Here is a 21077-nt window from a genome sequence, read left to right on the forward strand (position 1 = left end):
GACAAATTTGTCGCCGCGACTTTGTGTTTTGTCTCTGTCGCACTCAAGTGTCGAAGTGAAGTGCGACAGAGACAAAACACAAAGTCGCGGCGACAAAGTTGCTCGTGCGCGCATATCCTTAGAAATTCATGTAAAGTGGAGTCCAGACGAGACAATTTTTCGCCAATCTGATGAAATTGTCCGATCTAATTAGGATTCAGGCCGTGCGGACCAGTGCGGATGCAAACGCCATTTGATTCCCCGATCAAATCAGCAGGAGCGGACACAAAAATGCCAATTTTCGAAGTTAGTATCTATTAGCCGATTTAGACTCGCGGCTCGCGGCTCGGCTCGCGGCGCGTCTCGTGGCTCGCCTCGACACACTCGCGTTCGGCTTGTCATTCGGTTATAAACCTTATGCCGTGCCGTTAGTGTTTAAATTATATTAGCTCGACGAGCTTGCGAGCCACGAGACGAGCCGCGAGCTCACCGCTTACACTCGCGTCTGACGAGACGCGCCACGGCGCGGCTCGCGGCGCGTCTCGTGGCTCGCGCGAGAGTCTAAACCGATTATATGCATTTTGCATTTGGTGATTAAATTGTGTACGTGTGGACGCTAGATGAGATTGGCGCCAATTATTTTCCTGATCAAATCGGTCGATTTGCCCAACTCGTCTGGATACAGCTTAAATTTTGAAACGTTTGTCCAATCGAAAAACACCTTCATCGTCTAAACCCAATAAATGTGTATTAGTCCATGTATTGTTTAAATAATTACATTTTATACAAATACATACGTTTCAGTGAAGCATACGCTTGAATAGACAATTGGTTATTTTTAATAACAGTTTGTGTATATTCAGGTAGACATTTCGAGACACCTAACCTTAGTGGGTTAGCATTCAAAACTTCGCAATTATTGTTCTCATACCAGAACGATTATGTTTTATCAAGAATTGTTAATTTAATCTCAATATGTTATTGTTGTAACAATTATATACGGTTAAGTAAAATTGCTATGGATGATGAGTGTAAGGAGTACAGAAGAAGTAAACCACAACAAAAGCTGTATAAACCTGGCAGTGGACCATTGCGACGATCTGGTAATGGTTTTGATGGAAAAATGGATTCATACGAAGTAGAAAACGGGGCCAGAGCTCGAAGTCACTACGGATCTCATAATTCTGTTAACGATTTAGACGTAAACGCTAGTGGCAGGGAGCAAGTAAACCGCCATAAGAAGCCTGAACAACAACTGTACGTGCCTAAGTCCAGCGAGTCGGGGTATGATATGGACCGACAGACCAAGGCGCCAATGCGGGGTGACAATAATTCTAGTCAGTATATGAATAGAAGAATGTCGAATAAACATGACAATAACCATGGCTTCAATAGTGCATCAGGGTCCAGGGGAGGCTCTAGGAGAGATAGATCATATGCAGAGTATCAAAACAAAGACAGTACAAATAATGATATTAATTATAATAGACATTATAGACAGGTCTCTGAACCTAGGGCACAGTCACCAACACATCCAGCCCATAAGGTGAAAAATGTTGACAGAAACAGGGATAGTAGAAGTATGGAGGCATCTGCAGGGCGGCAACTATCAGGTTCCGGGGCTAAACCACCTACAGGCAGGCGCAACTCGGCAGGATATGCTACTGATTCCTCCCGCCCGAAGTACATGGTAAACCTAGACAACATACCACCAAGATTTAGGAAAAAGTTTTTAGAACAGTCTGGTCATCATAGTTTTGACAGTATGGATCAAAAAAATAAGCAATTTTCAAATTATTCCGGACAATCGAATTATAATCAGGGCCCATATACTAACACCAACTCCAGCTGGTCCCAAACCCTGCCTTCAAGAGGCCGGGGTCGCCTCAGGGACAATGACAACTTTGACAGAGAAAAATTCATCAATTCTTACTTGAAGAACTATGAAGTACAAAATTCAAGAAGATCAACCCCAAGCAACTCGTATCTGAACTTGAGCGAGCCGAGCGCAAGTGATGATCTAAACCTTAATGAGAGGGAAACACTGAACCAGAAAAGCTCTTATGATTATGGTAAGCAACTTTGATTTAAAGTTTAATATAATTTTTGCTAATTCAGATGTTAATATATTTTTGTATTTCTTTAGTATTTTCTAAATTAACATTGTTTACATATACAATTTAAGTTCATCACTTCCTGTGAGAAGAATTTGATTTCCTGTTTTGATATCATACACTACTTAATCGGCTACAAAAAATGTTGTCTATAATTTTCATTGCAGCACCAAAAAATGGAATTATAAAATCAAACCATGGAAATGCCTACCATGAGGAGAACCAGAAGCATGATTCTGACACACATGATGACACTGAAGCTATTTCACACAGCTCATCAAATCTGCTTGACATGACAAACTTGGTAATTATAATTCTCACAATGTCTATAGGAAACAACCTTTAAGTCTTTAAAGATTGCATAATACTGGAGAAACTTTTACCAAATACCATCATGACTGGGTAGCGTAGTGGTTATGGCATCCAGTGCAAATGAATTCTGTAATTTGAGTTGAGCCTAAACACCCACTTGATAGTTGATACCATATTAGGTATAACAATAGAAAATAGTTGAGGTTTATTATGAGAAAAATGAGGAACAGTTTAATTGTTGTTATTGGTCATTTGTAATTGATGGGCAATGACTATTAATTTGTATAATTATTTTGTAAAAATTTCGTATATTGATTGATTTGATGATACTCTCATGCTGTGTATACTTATTTGATCAATAAATAAATAAATGATGATAACAGTTGGTTGAATATTATAATCATATATTTGTGTTTTAAATGTGTTTCTTTTCTAAATGTCTCATAGGTGTTATTTTTATTCTATATAATGTGTCAAATTTAAAAATTGAAAATTTACTGTCTTGGCTGAGACTTGAACTCACGACACTAGATCCCTAGCCCATTGCTCTGCCATCTGAGCTACCAAAACCTCACACAAGGATAGCATGTTGTGTGTCGTGAAGTATCGTGAGTTCAAGTCTCACCCAAACAGTAAATTTTTCCACTTTTAAATTTATTCTAAGCTTAATAGCATCGTCACAGACTTTTCTGATTGAAACAAAACTAATGGTGAAATTATTAATTTTAACCTAGGATTGGACGGAGGAAGTGGAAAAGAATATTAAACTGGACGACATGGATGACACGTCCACTAGTTTCTCTCAGAACATACCACCACCGACTACAGTGCCACAGGAAGCCAAGCCTAGCGAGCCAAGGGAGTCCAAGAGAAGATCCCGTAGAAGAGACAAGAGGTTTGTATTCTTTGGGTAGAATTCTTGCAAAGCGAAAGTTGTGTGATTTTTATTATTATTTCTGTTTGTTTTATTATTATTCCCTCGAGTTCATTAGAGACCATGGATTAATAATGGCTCCTTCTCTACATACAGTTACTATTCTCTAAAAGTAAATAATAGTGGTGGTAATGTTATATCCAGAGTAAATAAGTAAAGCTTCGAAAGCACATACATATTTCATAAAATAACTTTATTTTGATATAAAATTAAGCCCTTAAAGTTTCTATTGATTAAAGGTGATTTTTAGGTGATTAAAGGAGGTTTTACTTGTGTGGTTTTCAATCATAGTATTACATTAAAAAAAATATTAACTGCTGTCATATTCCTTTAAAATGTTGAGAAGTATGTAAAATAAATGGCTTAGAATTTAATATAAAAATATATAATCTAATAACATGTTCTATTCTGGAGAATCCAAACTTTCGTATGATGATTTGGTGAGATGAATTTATACATCACTACTGCATCACTACATCAATACATTTTACGAATTGCAATATGACGCATGATTCAAGATGTTATAACAAAAATTTTCCTTACAGAAGTTCCAGTAGAGGGCAAAGAAATTCAGAGAAAAAGGCTGAACGTAACAGAAAGGACAGTAACGTAAGCGTTCAGCACGAAGCCGTAACGCCCAGTGTGAAGAATCGCGACAGAGAACGGAGAGACAGTTACAAAAGTAATCGCTCTTCGACAATTGGTAACAGCAGGGATGATCTGGATCATTGGAGATCTCTGAGGTCATACAGCAGGGAACAGAGCACAGAAGGGTAATTAAATCATTTTTAGTTTTTACGTTTTTAGGGTTCCATACCCAAAGGGTAAAAACGGGACCCTATTACTCCACTGTCCGTCTGTCCGTCGGTCTGTCTGTCACCAGGCGGTATCTCATGAACCGTGGTAGCTAGACAGTTGAAATTTTCACAGATGATGTATATCTGTTGCCTCTATAACAACCAATACTAAAAACAAATCAAATATTTAAGTGGGGCTCCCATTTAACAAACGTTTACCTTTTTTGCGTAAAGGTGCGGAACCCTTCGTGCGCGAGTCCGACTCGCACTTGGCCGGGTTTTTAGTAGTTCGTTGGTCGTCGAAAAAATTACTTATACATATATAAAAAAATATGCTACCTTATTAATACGTATAGGCATTAATGGAAGATATTTTAATTACTTTCGAATTATATTTTTTTTTGTTTCAAACAATGAGACATAAAAATGCTAATGCACATTTGATGGGCCGCGAGGAATGTCCGCGTCGAGGGGTAGGTTAGGTAGTTGGTAGGTGTAACGGGCCTGGTAAAGGTCACATGTCAATGATCCGCTACCTTTACGGTGCCAAGAGAAGGTGGACTTTTTACAAGCTTTTATTTAGTTTCACCTGTCCCATTGTCTGTAATCAAATCTTGCAAGTTAAATTTGATCCACTTCCCGGTTTTCGATTGACCTGAAATTTTGCAGACACATGTAAGTCGGGTGACAATGCAATATTATGGTACCATCGAGCTGATCTGATGATGGAGACAGGAGGTGGCCATAGGAAGTCTGTGATGAAACAACGCAACCTAATTGTGTTAAGGGTTTTTAGAATTGTCTCGATGAGTATTAGTTGTCTGTCGTAAGAAAAGTACAGTCAGCGATAAAAGCTTGTACCAAAAATGAAATTTGTGCCAAAAACTTATTTACATCAAGTGTTAATTGAAGTGTAAAAGTCACGCAGTATTGGTATAGACAGGCGATTAAAAAAGTGCTTTGCGCTCACCACCACACCTACAAAACAGCTGTGGAGTTTTAAATAAATAATAAAATTTATTTACAGTACATATGGTGCTACTTTCCCGCACTAGTGCGTAAATAAGCACTTTTCGTTGCTATGTCCAATATTTAAGGGGGCATATGTACTGTAAAACGTTGTACGATACGCGTATGAATAGGTAATTCGCAACTCGTGTCGATTTAAAACTCTCCCTTCGATCGTGTTGTAATTTATCGCCCCTCGTTTCGAATTTCCTCTTTTCCGCACTTGTATCGTAAATAACTATTATTTCAAGCTACAAGGCTCATAATCAGTTTAAAACAGTAGTTGTCTTATTGCTACATCACAAGATACATATGTCATTCCAAAACTTTAACTTGAACAATCGGACTCTTGCCGCCGACATCGTAAATCGAAATTTCGTCTATATTAGCCTTTATTTCGCTCGAATACGCAAGAGCGGCAACTAGGCAAGCTCGGTTGCGATTAGCTGTCTCTAGTATTACTGAATCGCGATTAGAAAGGGATTGAGATAGCTGTCAATCCATATTGATTTTGACGTAAGTGTATGGAAATCTGTTATTTCTAATCCCTTTCTGATCGCGGCATGATAATATTTCAGTGTGTCTAAATCTAGTAAATGGAATTGCATGGCAAACAAACTATAGCTTGGTTAGAGTCATAGGCAGAGAGAATTAGTCTTTTTCATGTCCTATTATTATAATCCAAAAAGAGGGTTGAATTGAATATGTTTTTTTTTTAATTTTATGGTTACGAACAAAACTTGTTTATCAAACTATAGTTGTCGAGCATTAGTTATTTTGACAGGGAATATAGCAGTTCTGAATAGTTCTATTATGTTTGCACCATTCGTCAAGGGATTGTTTCGTAAATCCGCAGGAGGATAGTATCGCAATGCAACAGCCGGGACGTGTCGGCGCACCGCGCGCTCAGCCCGAGGGACCACGACGGCTTCCGAGTGCCTGCCGCCGTCGCGAAGAACTCTTTATGGTCGTCGAATAATCAGGTAAATGGGCCGATTTGTATTTTGTTGTCGATTTTTTCGTTAGTTGTTCATACAATTTGGTAAGTTTGAGGAGCTCCTCATTCTGGGAGGAATAAACATGGGATCCCAATATGGGGCAAAAATAGTACATTTCGATGCAAGTGTGAAAAGTGTGTTATTATTTACGAGTCCCGAGATTTCGCCTACGGCTCATAAAAGACACGGGACAAGTAAATAATAACACTTTCACACGTACATTGAACGACATTTTTTAATACATTTGCGAAAAAATCACAATAAAACAAATATTAGTTACAAAAGTACTTACAGTTACAGTTACGAATTTTCGCTTGAACTGGAATGATATTGTATATTATATATTATTCAGCACTATAAACTACGTTCAGCATTGATTTACATTGCAAAAATTAATCACATTAATTCATTCCATACAAAAACACTCTTGTAGTTGCAATTTAACTTCATTATTTTGATACAACTAAATTTTAAGTGAAAATAGCGGGCGCCGGTATGGTGCTGGTTTTACTTTTTAATGTTTATTTTTTTCTGTTAACGACAGCCAACGCGGCAATGATAGTTTTACAGATCCTTATGAGAGACGGCACACCGCTTGCGTGACGTGTGCGGCTCCAACATTTTGGCGCACGCGCACGTCACGCACACGCAAGCCGGTGTGCACAGGCTTCTTACCGCGGTTCATTCGTTCCAGAAAAAAGTGACAAACGGCGGCTGGGCGCACCCGCACCCGCAGCCTAGCACGGGCAGCGGGTCGCGGCGGGCGTCGCCGGAGCCGGCGGAGACGGGCGGGCCGCGGCGGCGCGCCGGCAAGCGCTCGGGCCGGCGCCGCCGCAACGCCGAGAACGTCGCGCCGCCCGCGCCCGACCCGCCCGCCGCCACGCCCAAGCCCACCACCACCAACTGGCGGGAGGAGATACTCGAGTCCAAGAAGCACACGTGAGCCTGCGTTCTCTTTTATACTTTTTTCTACTCCCGTACCTTTATTTGTCATTTAAAAGGTCTTACACACACACCTTTAAACGCCTATGTTATAGTTGTCAAGACAAGTCTTTAGTCTATTCCCCAAAAAAATATTTGTGCATACACGCAGTATCTTTTTGGTACTTTTACGATACTTCGTGTAATCACCACTTAAAAAAATATTGTATGAAATACATTGTTGCCAACCTAATTTTAATTGTCATCTCTGACAGATGAGTACTAACTAGTAGAAACAATAAAGTTGCTTCAGAAATCAGAAACTCGCATGTGGCACCCGTAATATAGCAAGATCCATAGACTACGAACACCGCTTAGCGTTGCTTGTTAGTCTCCATAGGCTACTGTGGCCAAAATCGAGAAAAAAACTATCCAAAATTGTAATTTAACTAAGAGCAAGTACCAGGGCCTCATGACTCATGAGTTACCAGAAGGTGTCGCTGACCAACCGGCCGTGGGGCGCGGGGCGCGGTGGCCGGGTTTGTTTGTTTACCTACATTTATATGTCCTATATGATTCCACTTGTAGTATTATTTTTGTTGAATGAAAAATATTTGTTTGATTTACAATTTTTTTTCAAAGTAAGTGCTTGGTCGTAGAAAAAGTATTGTATGCAACGTTGTTTAACTGAGTCAAAAAATACTCGTGGCGTCTTTATTAACAATTTTCGGCTTCGCCTCAAATTGTTACTCACGCCACTCGCCTTTTTTGACCCCTCTTAAACAACGGTTGCATAAAATACTATTTTCTACTCCCGTACTTTTATTTGTCAATTAAAGGGTCGGGCCTACACCTTTAATACCCTACCTTATAGTTGTCAAGACAATTCTTTAGTCTATTCCCCAAAAAAGAATTTGTGCTTACACGCAGTATCTTTTTGGCGATTTTACGATACTTCGTGTAATGACCATTTAAAAAATATTGAATGAAATACAGTGTTGCCAACCTTATTTTAAATGTCATCTCTGACAAATAAGTGAACCATAAACATGTTTTTTTTTTTTAATTTCATTAATTCATTTATTCTTTTCCCGCCCGTACCCTCCATTTTTGCTACTTGAATTAAAAATATTTGTTATATTTTCAATTTTATTTCAAAGTAAGTGCTTGGTCGTAGAAAAAGTATTGTATGCAACGTTGTTTAACTGAGTCAAAAAATACTCGTGGCGTCTTTATTAACAACTTTTCGGCTTCGCCTCAAATTGTTACTCACGCCACTCACCTTTTTTGACCTCTCTTAAACAACGGTTGCATAAAATACTATTAACCTACCGCTTTTGCCGGTCTACCTAGCTTTATTTGACATTCATAAGCACATTGTAATTATGCCTACTTGAATATAAACTAACTTTTATCTTTATCTTATCTTACCTTAACTCTAAAAGACCCTTTAAAATGCAAAAAATTGCCGGAGCTGAGAGTTCGAGCCTCCTCGGCACATATTTTTATGGTCTGGACCATTCTAATTAGGAAACAAACGCAAAACAGGATCAAAAGTTGTGTTGTTTATACCGTACAGCAAGCTGCTGCCAAACTGCATTGAGTGGCCATAAACTTTTGCAGCCGAGTGTACATTGGGTAAAAAAATTTTTGTAAGGGCCGATAGCTTAGCACAACACTCGTACCTATTTAGTTTAGTAATGATGCAAACATAAGTTTCTTTGTTCGAAATGTAAACACTATAAATTAATGCCGCGATCCAATGACGCATTCGCGCCCTTTCAACATTGGGGGATCTATGTCAAGTGCTTGAGTACAATGGCTTACTCCAATCGTTATTGATCTTTTGCTGACTTTGTGTTATTCAATAATATTTATTTCAGGACAAGTCCAATATTATGTTACAGCTTGGCAAAAAAAAAGTAGAAATTAAAAAGTGGCAACTACAGTGTTGTCACTTTTTAATTTCTACTCTTTTTTGCCAGCTGTAGTTACAAGTTAGGTACTTAAAGTTAGTGTGTATGTGTGTGTGTGTAGTTATTAATTTATATCCAGAAGTCAGGTTAAATAACCATATTAATATTATAAATACGAAAGTTACTCTGGCTGTTTCTCTGTCTGTCAACTCTTCATGCTTTAATCAGTTTAATCGATATGGATGAAATTTGGTACGGATAGATAGTTTGTTGAATCCTGAGGAAGGACGTGATTTGATCCCGAAAATCACCCTTCAAGGGGGGAATTTATTATGGAAATGGTATATGAAAATACCAATTCTACGCAAACAGAGTGACGGGAAGACTAGTAAATTATATGTTTTATTTTTTTATAGAGCTCCTGAAAACACGCATCAAAGGAACAGGCTAAACAGCGTCATGTCCGACAAATCCATATCGGAAACGTCAACCTCGCAGCCGGGGCTGTTAATATTGCCGCAAAACTCTCATTTACCTAAAGACCAAAGGTATGTTTCATAACTTTAAATAGCTAACTGTGACAATGATTTTCACGTTTTCATGATATGCCAGGAATTTCATGATCTGCCTGATTTTACGATCGGCCGCCGACTGATATACATTTTGAATCGGCACATCAATTTAAAAAATCTGTCCGCTCCTGCTGGTAATGTATAGCCTAGCCCCCTTATTCATAAACGCGCTGTAGTGTAACCTCAATTAGCTAATAATCGTTTGTCCTTATCTGTCATTTTGACTTATGTTTTTGTATGAAAGGGATAAAACTTAATTTAACTAAATCAGGCTCGTAAAGTTTTATTAATAAGGGGGTAAGAATTTGGTGACACCTACCCACAGTAATATTTTAATGTCTGCGGTTTTATATTGTAAACGGTATACGTAAACAAAACGTTTGTATCAATAATATTCATATGTACACAGTTGTTATATTTTATTGTAGTTATATTGATAAACGATAAACCATTAAATATATAAAAAAAACGTCAATGAAACATTCCATAGGCTAGTCCTGTTTTTGTTTTTACTTGAATTAATTTCTCCTCATATTGGTGCGGATCTGCACGCCAATCGGTCCGGTATTCGGGCGAGACATCGCTACTTACGTGCATAGCGCTGTCTTGCTCACACCCCGGAGCGGCATGCGGATTCGCATCAGTGCGATAACCACATGTAACGCTAACGCATTCACTGCCTGCTTGAGCATCGCGCTACGTTCGCACGTGAGTCACACGTTTTTTCCGCTTTGTAGCGAAAATCGGCTACAAACTGAGAACCAGCCTAGCGGGCCGTTGGCAGTGTATATGTGTCGATAAATCGAAGGCTATTATTAGTAGACATGGAATGTTTTGATTTAAGGCCTATAAGGCTTGTACAATACATAGTCTAATAAAACATGGTCTTCTCTTCCCAGAGTGACACAAGCCTACGTCACAATAACATTGCCACTTTATATAGCGCTATCGCATATTATCATATAGCGCTGTCTCATGATGACGTAGGCTTGTGTCAGTCACGTGGTCAAGGTCAAGTCGGAAGAGAGTACCAGGCGGAGTATATTATTATACCATGGTACAATAATAATAAATATAAAATTTGTTTCAGTCGCGGTGGCTCGGTTGAAAATCAGAAAACCCTGTATGATTATCATAATCCATCCAAACCAATTATAGTACAAACTAGTCCAACACAAATTAATTCAAGAATGGAAAGAGGTAAGTGTGGGAATTGAATTGTAATTTTAATGCACGAGTGTGAAAATGATAATGGGCGCAGGTAGCCCAATCAAAAATTTGCTTGTATGTAAGTTTCATGTTGACTTGAAAAAGTGTCCTTGTGGCCTATTTGCTAAATAAATGTTGATGTTTGACGTTTGCAATCCTTTTTGCAAGCTTTTATTTAACTTGCCCCGTTAGTGTGGGTCAAATCTTGGATGCTAAATTTGACGCACTTCCCGATTTCCGATTGAGCTGAAGTTTTGCATACATAATAGGTATATGTAAACAATGGGAACTCTGTGATAAAAACAACGCAAACGAATTGTGTTTAGGGGTTGTTAGAATTGTGTCGATGAGTATCAGTTGCCTGTCGAAAAAAAGTACAGTCAGCGATAAAAGCTTTTGTACTAAATAGGGTCAGGTGGGCTAAATATAAAACACGGGTAAAAATAAGACTAAGTTTTTAACAGTCAAAAACTTTTTATATTTCATTCCTATTCCATTTAAAAATAAGTTTTGTGTGTAGACTTCTTTTAAATGGAGTATTCTATCTATACTTGGTCAACCAGATCTTGACAGTAGAAAAAGGCGGCAAATTTGAAAAATGTAGGCGCGAAGGGATATCGTCCCATAGAAAATTTGAATTTCGCGCCTTTTTCTACTGACAAGATTTGGTTGACCAGCTATATCTATCTTTTTCTTTAAAGGGATGTCAGAGTGCGGAGGCAGGAACGAGTCGGGCGACTCCCGCGGGGCGCGACACCGGGAGCTGCTGCAGCAAGTGGACCGCGCCGACGCCGTGCTGCACGCGCACGCGCTGCTCGGCCCCGTGGCGCTCGACCACTGGCACGAGGTCGCCGACACTAGGTACTGTCCACTAGTTCAAGGGTCAGCAAACTGAAGAGAAGAAGACTTAAAGGATGTACATAGAAATCACCAGTTTTAGGCATCTCAAAGAGTCGCCCATGTTGTTTTCAGTGGTCTAATAACTTTTAAGTGTTAATGTTTTGAGAGGCTCGAACAGCCGCAGTCGTAGGTACCTTCAAAGACTCGCAAGCCGCGCTTTTCCGACCCCTGCACTCAGCAGTAGAAGGAGTGCGACTGACTGTCGTCATAGGAATTAAAGCCTTCTGTATTCTTCTATACCTACGTTATTTAAATAGCAGCACCAGAGGCCGAAAAATTTGAAACTCGAACAGTTGTGAGCGCTCAGTGTGGTACAGTGCTGCTGTTGCTGGTTCATATTTCAAACTTTAATAAGACGCGTCCTGACTACGGGAGTTAAATTTTAGTTTGTCATCGGAACTTTTAATGGGACATTGTCTCATCTGGGTTTGGTTCTTAAGACGTAGTTCCCATTTTGCTCTCTGGATACCTATTTAACATTATAGAAAATATTTTTCACCTCAGCAGCTCGAACAAGGGTACTTTGCTACTTAAAAACAGTGAGCAAAATCGCATTTTGCTCACTGAGTGAGACAAAATGAGCAAAATGCGATTTTGCTCACTCAGTGAGCAAAATGCGATTTGCTCACTGTTTTTAAGTAGCAAAGTACCCTTGTTCGAGCTGCTGAGGTGAAAACTTAATTGTTGGTATATCTTAAGAAAACATGAGTGAATAGAGGTAAGTGATGAAGAAGGAATAAATTTTTCGGGTTCTCTAATATGTTCTCACTGCTGAGGTGAAAAGTTTTGTGAACTACACGAGATCAAAGTTATTTACATCTCGTGCGCTTTTGAGTCCCTTACTACGCTCAAGATTCTAAATTAGATTCACGAGCGTAGCGAGTATAGAATCTTTCGCTTGCACGGGACTCAAAATAAGCACTCGAAGAAATATCAAACTTTGATCTCTTGTTGTACAAATAACTATTGAGGCGATCTGATAGGAAGGAAAATGAGGACTATGTTTGTATGGAGAAACGGTCATCCACTATCCTCCTAACCTCGTTAGGCCCACTTGCACCATCCCACTAACCCGGGGTTAAGCGGTTAAACCGTTAACTTAGTGTCAAATTGTACTGGTAACTATGGTAACGTCATGTTTAACCGGTTAGCCCCGGGTTAGTGAAATGGTGCAAGTGGGCCTTAGTCGTAATGAAGATGAGCTTAACGTTTTTTTATTTTTCCAGGATATTTTTACAAGACGCCCTCAAGAAACTTCTAATGTCCGATCTCAAATACTGCCAAGCTGAAAATGTAGAGCACAACTTTTGGAAAATTTTGTATTACAATTTCATAGAAAAATTAAGAAGAAATTTAACACAGGTTTCGCCAGAAGACAAAGTAAAAGCCGTCAAGCTCCTAAATATAATTATCGAAGAAGGAAATGATTATTTCGAGAATCTCGTTCAATTGTTGGAAAAGACTTACAAGTTTAATACTGACGATTTCATCAACGACAACCACGTCTTGCCACCGAAAGGCCTGGGCTACATCGGGCTAGCTTTAATCTCTGTACAAAAACTGTATATTTTCTTGGGCGATTTGACGAGATACAAGGAGCAAATCAATGAGACTAATAGTTTTGCTAAGAGTAAATTTTGGTATACGAAAGCTCAACAGATCAATCCAAAGAATGGGCGGCCATATAATCAGTTAGCTATATTAGCGGTTTATGCTGTAAGTACTGCTTATTTATTTAAAAAAAAACCATGTCGTACGTGGGTTAATATATCTATATCGTAAACATTTGTTTTTCAGAGGAGAAAATTAGATGCAGTTTACTATTATATGAGAAGTTTAATGTCGTCGAATCCGTTTGCATCTGCGAGGGAAAGTTTGCTGTCATTATTCGATGAAAATAGGAAAAAAGTAAGTATATCATTTAACTTTATATATTTTATATTCATTGAATTTTTCACCATGTAATAAGAGAAAGGCGAAGAAAGATTAAAGTGTATTCGGGTAAGGGTCTCCCCATACTTATCGACGCGGATTCGGCGAAAGCCGATAGTAAACAGCATAAACAGGTAAGGTTCGGTTCGGCTCCGTTCGGCCGTCGACGGCCGACGCGTCGGCGTCTTTTTCGCTCTTATTGCGTGGACATAAAGTTTCATTTCTATTGGCATTGCCGATTCCGCGTCGATAAGTTTGGGGAGACCCTAATTGCGAATGTCGTAAACTTTCAGTACGAAGCCGCAGAAAGGAAGCGGCGGGCCGCAGCGGAAGGCGCCCAGACGACGGAGAATGGCGACAGCACGCACGGACCGCGGCGGGAGGTGTGGGTGCGGCCGAGCGGCCATCGCACCACCACGGTGCAGCACGACTCGTTGGAGGAGCGGCTCGCGAACATGACTCCTGTCGAGGTATTATGCCTGAGCTTTTTGAAGTGGCACACTATACTAGAGTACATGTAAGGTGTTTGTAAATGGCAACAGCACGCACGGACCGCGGCGGGAGGTGTGGGTGCGGCCGAGCGGCCATCGCACCACCACGGTGCAGCACGACTCGTTGGAGGAGCGGCTCGCGAACATGACTCCTGTCGAGGTATTATGCCTGAGCTTTTTGAAGTGGCACACTATACTAGAGTACATGTAAGGTGTTTGTAAATGGCAACAGCACGCACGGACCGCGGCGGGAGGTGTGGGTGCGGCCGAGCGGCCATCGCACCACCACGGTGCAGCACGACTCGTTGGAGGAGCGGCTCGCAAACATGACTCCTGTCGAGGTATTACTCCTGAGCTTTTTGAAGTGGCACACTTTACTAGAGTACATGTAAGGTGTTTGTTAATGGCGACAGCACGCACGGACCGCGGCGGGAGGTGTGGGTGCGGCCGAGCGGGCATCGCACCACCACGGTGCAGCACGACTCGTTGGAGGAGCGGCTCGCGAACATGACTCCTGTTGAGGTATTACTCCTGAGCTTTTTGAAGTGGCACACTTTACTAGAGTACATGTAAGGTGTTTGTTAATGGCGACAGCACGCACCACTGACAATCCAACCTCTAGACTGAGCTTAGGCCAATTCTTTCATGAAACCGATGCTGCCAAAAATACGGGGGTGCGGGGGGACGAGGTGAGCGAATCCCGTGCCGTGATTGGTCCGTTCAAAAACACGGACCAATCACGGCACGGGATTGACTCGAAGATGGAGTAACGCTACCGTATGTGTGGCAGAGGGGGTAGCGCGACTATGCTATGTCTAGAGGTTGGATTGTCTGTGGCACGCACGGACCGCGGCGGGAGGTGTGGGTGCGGCCGAGCGGCCATCGCACCACCACCGTGCAGCACGACTCGTTGGAGGAGCGGCTCGCGAACATGACTCCTGTCGAGGTATTACGCTTGAGCTTTTTGAAGTGGCACACTTTACTAGAGTACATGTAAGGTGTTTGTTAATGGCGACAGCACGCACGGACCGCGGCGGGACGTGTGGGTGCGGCCGAGCGGCCATCGCACCACCACGGTGCAGCACGACTTGTTGGAGGAGCGGCTCGCGAACATGACTCCTGTTGAGGTATCACTCCTGAGCTTTTTCAATTGGCTTTAGTAGAGTATGTCTAAGGTGTATGAAAATGGTGGAACTGCTACGCAGCGCGAGGTGTGGATGCCACTCTTTAAAAAAAATCTGTTATAAAACCACATAAACAAAACTGTTTTATCTGTATCAATTTCCATATTTGTTTTTCGGTGACCTAAGGTTTTATTTGTTTTTCTGTCCATACCTTTGATAATATTATGAAGACAGCAATGTGTGATATATCTGTTTTGTTGCAGTTAAACAAAAACTTCATTACGAGCTATTTACACGTACACGGGAAGCTCATTACTAAAATCGGGTAAGTTTTATCATATATATAACTCCATATAGTTCATATTTACACAAACACAAACAATGCGAAGGTTGGTCGTCAAAAACGAAATCTTCCGATGTTGGTATCAGTATGGTCCTTCTTGTTTAAATTTCATCATTGTCTCATTATGAACTCGATTAACTTACGGTTCGCTCTAGAACCTTACGAATAATATAACTTAGAGTTTATCTGTACTCGCATTCGACTTTCGACTGGCTCGTCAGCTGGTCTAAAAACCTAGCTAAAGCTGTAACCTTGTGGTATTGCACGAAGATTGATATTGAGCTTTAGCCGCGCGCGTCAGTTGACATCATTGGCGGTCAAAGGGTTAACGTCCGAATGTTAACATAAGGTTACAGCTTACACATTTTACTCATTCAATTCCAATAGAAAACCAAGCCCCACGCTCGGCATTTCCACTCTCATAATGCACACTGTCCTAGAATGGAGACGTTCCACGAGAGCGCGGGCCAGATGCTGCGCCAGTTCCGCGCGCTGCTGCACCGGCAGCCGCTGCCCACGCCGGCCGCGCGCCTCCTCCAGCTCACGGCGCTCAACATGTTCGCCGTCGAAGCCACCGTCAACGCCAAAGGTATGTTCAGACTCATCACACACTGTCCTAGGATGGAGACGTTCCACGAGAGCGCGGGCCAGATGCTGCGCCAGTTCCGCGCGCTGCTGCACCGGCAGCCGCTGCCCACGCCGGCCGCGCGCCTCCTCCAGCTCACGGCGCTCAACATGTTCGCCGTCGAAGCCACCGTCAACGCCAAAGGTATATATGACACACTGCCCTCTAGGATGGAGATGCTGCGCCAATTCCGCGTTCACCATGTTCGCCTTCGAAGCAACCAACGCTGAAGGTGGTTATCACAGACTTAAACATACCATAGTTTTTTTAGGGTTCCGTACCCAAAGGGTAAAAACGGGACCCTATTACTTAGACTCCGCTGTCCGTCCGTCCGTCCGTCCGTCCGTCCGTCCGTCCGTCTGTCACCAAGCTGTATCTCACGAACCGTGATAGCTAGACAGTTGAAATTTTCACAGATGATGTATTTCTGTTGCCGCTATAACAACAAATACTAAAAACAGAATAAAATAAAGATTTAAGTGGGGCTCCCATACAACAAACGTGATTTAAATTTTGACCGAAGTTAAGCAACGTCGGGCGGGGTCAGTACTTGGATGGGTGACCGCTTTTTCGCTTGTTTTTTTGTTGATGGTGCGGAACCCTCCGTGCGCGAGTCCGCCTCGCACTTGGCCGGTTTTTTTTTTTTAGAAGAAGCAAATATCACGATTTGTATTGAAACCAAGCGTGCCGACTTTTTACCACCTACTGTGACGTCACCGCCGCAATTTAGTGATGGGAAATCCTGACCGATTCAAAGACACCGATGCCCCTCTGCCCCGCTACGATTCAACTGTCTTGCTCATACTCATAGATTTTATATCTGCGGTCTCGCTCGCTCACTCCCCGCGCCCCCGCGAACCACGAACCCGAACACAAAAATCACAAATCAATTGTCATGAAGGACATCGATTTTCTGACAGACGAATGATAAAAACAGACGAATGATCTTCTTCCCAACTTTTCCCTTCAATGAAACTGGTATTTTCAAAATCTATGACTGGATCATGTGAAAAACAAAAATAATGAAAGTTTTTTAACACAATAGAAATTTATAACCCTACTAAACGTATAGGCAGACATATAATCGTATGTGGTTAAACGACCCTTCTTTTTAAAGGTGTCGTGTAAAATTAGGACATGATTTTTTTTTATCAATAACTACTAATAGTTTTTTTAAATAGTTAATATATATTAGAAGCGATCGGTAGAACGAACAACACTAGTCGCTAAATTTGACAGACGAATGATAAACGGCCTGTACCACGAAGTCGAAGCGATGCGCGACAGTATCGCTAGTTCCGATATTCATCGTCTCTTAACTCACAACGTCAGATCAAACGCTCAAAGCAAACGCGCAATGTAATGTAAATATAGTTTTGTAACGTTAATCTATAGTTAGGTATATTATTGGAATCACAACTTGGAATACTTAAAAAAAACCGGCCAAGTGCGAGTCGGACTCGCGCACGGAGGGTTCCGCACCATCAACAAAAAATAGAGCAAAACAAGCAAAAAAAAAACAAGCAAAAAAACGGTCACCCATCCAAGTACTGACCCCGCCCGACGTTACTTAACTTCGGTCAAAAATCACGTTTGTTGTATGGGAGCCCCACTTAAATCTTTATTTTATTCTGTTTTTAGTATTTGTTATTATAGCGGCAACAGAAATACATCATCTGTGAAAATTTCAACTGTCTAGCTATCACGGTTCGTGAGATACAGCCTGGTGACAGACGGACGGACGGACGGACGGACGGACAGACGGACGGACGGACGGACGGACGTACGGACGGACAGCGGAGTCGTAGTAATAGGGTCCCGTTTTTACCCTTTGGGTACGGAACCCTAAAAATTGTTTTAATATGAATTTACGCATAATATCATTTTAAAATTACTTGTGTTAGGAAATATGTCCTTGCCCTTGGGTGCTTGCAATTTTTGGGCTGTTGCAGTTAATTATCACGCAACGAGGCATTTTTACGGACTACCGGCTGCAACAACTGGCGCGCGTGGAATGTCAATAGCGACGGCCAACCTCAACGCTTGGTCGGGGTTCGAACACGCAAAGTAGATGCATTTGCGTCGTCTATATTTAAGTCTGTGTTGGTTATTCTCTACATGTCCTACAGACCCGAGTTTTCGCACTTGTATCGTAATGTTCTACATATTTCCTTAATGTCAATATCCAGAGAGGAAATTGGGGACAACGTTTGTATGTGGAAGCGACCATCCCCTTTCCTCTTAATGGAGAAACGTAGACAGCAGTTTTAGACATAATTTTTATTTTGTAAATCATATAGAACTGTAAATAGTAGGTAACTTGGCCGTGACGCCCGTCACGTCATTTGCTAGTAGTTCATACAGGGTGCTTCCTGTAACAGGAGCAATAAATTAAACTAAAGGCTGCACTCCTAAAACTGACCAACTTCAGCAACTTTTAAAAATTATGAATCTTTTAGACTTCCTCTTTTTCATACAAAATAAATATTGCCTTCAATGTACGCTGACATCAGTGTGTTTGACGTTGCTTGTCACGCTTTAAACATAACAAAATTTGCAATACATTGCGCCTTAGAATAAACTTTAAAGTGTAATAAAAATCAAAACATGAGTTATTTTCAAAAGATGCTGAACAAATGTTGGTCAGTTTGAGGAGTACAGCCTACAGTTTAATTTATTGCTCCTGTTACAGGAAGCACCCTGTATAAATTCCAGTGGCAAATCGTTTTGACAGTTCGGAAAAAGAAACTGAGTTGACTAGTAGTCAAATACCCTATTGTCGATGTTGAATCAGCTTAAACAAGTAACAAAAAGCGGCCAAGTGCGAGTCGGACTCGCCCATGAAGGGTTCCGTATTTAGGGAATTTATGACGTATTAAAAAAAACTACTTACTAGATCTCGTTCAAACCAATTTTCGGTGGAAGTTTGCATGGTAATGTACATCATATATTTTTTTTAGTTTTATCATTCTCTTATTTTAGAAGTTACAGGGGGGGTGGGACACAGTTTACCACTTTGGAAGTGTCTCTTGCGCAAACTATTCAGTTTAGAAAAAAATATATATTAGAAACCTCAATATCATTTTTGAAGACCTATCCATAGATGGGTATGGGTTTGATGAGTTCTAAGTATGGGGAACCCCCAAATTTTTTACTTTTTTTTTCTATTTTTGTGTGAAAATCTTAATGCGGTTCTCAGAATACATCTACTTACCAAGTTTCAACAGTATAGTTCTTATAGTTTCGGAAAAAAGTGGCTGTGACATACGGACGGACAGACAGACAGACATGACGAATCCATAACGGTTCCGTTTTTTGCTATTTGGCTACGGAACCCTAAAAACCCTATTATTGCCTTGTAATAAAGAGTGATAAAGCGTTAGTCGTTAATCGACATTTATTCGTTCGGACGACGCAACGCAGACATCGACCAGTAACGTATGAAGTTTAAAATATGGAACGTCGTATGCTCAACCGGATTCGACATCAATAAATGCGTTATCTTAAAGTCTACCACTTATCTATGGCATTTTCTAGTAGAAGATAGCCAAGTTATAAACTAAAACTTGTTTATGTATTTAGCATAAAACAAATCGGCTTCATGCAGTTGGCTTAGCCCATGAATCTAGTATTAAACTGGATTGGGCATGAGTGGTGGGGATAATTGACAGAACGGGATAGTCTTATGTATCTTTCAGTAGGAGTAGCAGCGAAAGCGCTAGTATTGTTTGTCCTTGTCACAGTCAAACTTTTTTTTTATTCCCCACCATAAATTAGTATGGATTATGGTGGGCAACAAATAAATTCGACCAATCATAGCGTCGCATTGCGTATGTATTGTCCCTCACGGAGGCACGCGTAGACCACTTCTATAGGATGCTACCTTCTATGCTTCAGTCAGTTAGCTACAGATGTGCAAGTTGCGGAAAGTTTCCATAAAATTCTATAAATTCTCGGAAATTTCATGAAACTTTCACTAGGAAATATGGGAAATTTAAATTTAAAATGGGAAAGTTTCAATTCTCATACAAAAATGTGAGAAATTTTCCGAATTTTTCCTACGTTAAATTTCCGAAACATTTCGCAATTTTGGAAAGTTTCCTTAGGCACATCAGCACGGCTAGCACATGATGGGCGCGACAGTCGACAGGCGAGAAAATGCCGCGACATAGAGCTCTCTCGCGAATCGGTAGCATAAGAGCCGCGCGACAACCCGCTGTCTCGCGGACAAATGTCAAAGCGACATAATTTTGTCGTTTGACAGTTCCACGCGGGATACTCTCGAAAATCGTAGCACGAGTGTACTATGGGAGACAAAATGTCCCGCGTTTGAACGTCAAAATGAGAGAAATTGTCTTCGAGGCTAGAGGGTCGCGACTAGGGTTTGCTCCCGGTACTGAGTTTGGCGACAAGCGCATTTGGTCGAAGTTTTGTTGACTTTTGTTCTAAAAGAAAGATAATTTTCCATATTTTATATTTATTTCATACTACAACACTTTTTTGTTTAAGTATAATTTGAATCTTGAGTTTCATGATCATGCCATTAATATCAAAATTATTATATTTTTTCACAATGACTTGTTTGTTGTCTTAAGTTAAACGAAAATCCGACAGAAAAAAATCTAAGCCTAAGATTGTACGATCACGACCACATCAACAAAGCAAACCTTTGGTGGCGAATTTACTGGGGGATAATTAATAGAAACATAAATAATTGATACAAAAATATTACATTGCTAATCCGGGAAACAATTACGTGCTATCAATCAGTGCTAACCCGTTATATTTACACGCGTATTTTTACATGCAATTATTGTTGACAACCTATATTATGTCGCTCCTTAGGTGTTTCCATTCATTGTGGGATACCTATAAACAACACAATCCCGACCTGAATATTGC

At 40.8% G+C, this 21077-nt stretch overlaps 1 protein-coding gene across 1 annotated transcript in view; it reads left to right on the top strand.

The window, feature by feature from the left end:
* Nucleotides 1-673: 673 nt before the first annotated feature.
* Nucleotides 674-21077, top strand: part of LOC134649141 (telomerase-binding protein EST1A) — a 49327-nt gene continuing 28923 nt past the window's right edge. The window contains exons 1-14 of the mRNA XM_063503855.1: nucleotides 674-2051; nucleotides 2261-2397; nucleotides 3140-3300; nucleotides 3885-4112; nucleotides 6001-6169; nucleotides 6837-7081; nucleotides 9396-9527; nucleotides 10642-10751; nucleotides 11462-11621; nucleotides 12887-13376; nucleotides 13458-13568; nucleotides 13886-14062; nucleotides 15471-15532; nucleotides 15991-16139. Coding sequence (XP_063359925.1) covers nucleotides 998-2051; nucleotides 2261-2397; nucleotides 3140-3300; nucleotides 3885-4112; nucleotides 6001-6169; nucleotides 6837-7081; nucleotides 9396-9527; nucleotides 10642-10751; nucleotides 11462-11621; nucleotides 12887-13376; nucleotides 13458-13568; nucleotides 13886-14062; nucleotides 15471-15532; nucleotides 15991-16139 — 3385 coding nt within the window. The 5' untranslated portion in view covers nucleotides 674-997. The remainder of the gene's footprint in view (nucleotides 2052-2260; nucleotides 2398-3139; nucleotides 3301-3884; nucleotides 4113-6000; nucleotides 6170-6836; nucleotides 7082-9395; nucleotides 9528-10641; nucleotides 10752-11461; nucleotides 11622-12886; nucleotides 13377-13457; nucleotides 13569-13885; nucleotides 14063-15470; nucleotides 15533-15990; nucleotides 16140-21077) is intronic.

This window comes from Cydia amplana, chromosome 6 (assembly GCF_948474715.1).
Source record: "Cydia amplana chromosome 6, ilCydAmpl1.1, whole genome shotgun sequence".
Taxonomy (NCBI): Eukaryota; Metazoa; Arthropoda; class Insecta; order Lepidoptera; family Tortricidae; genus Cydia; species Cydia amplana.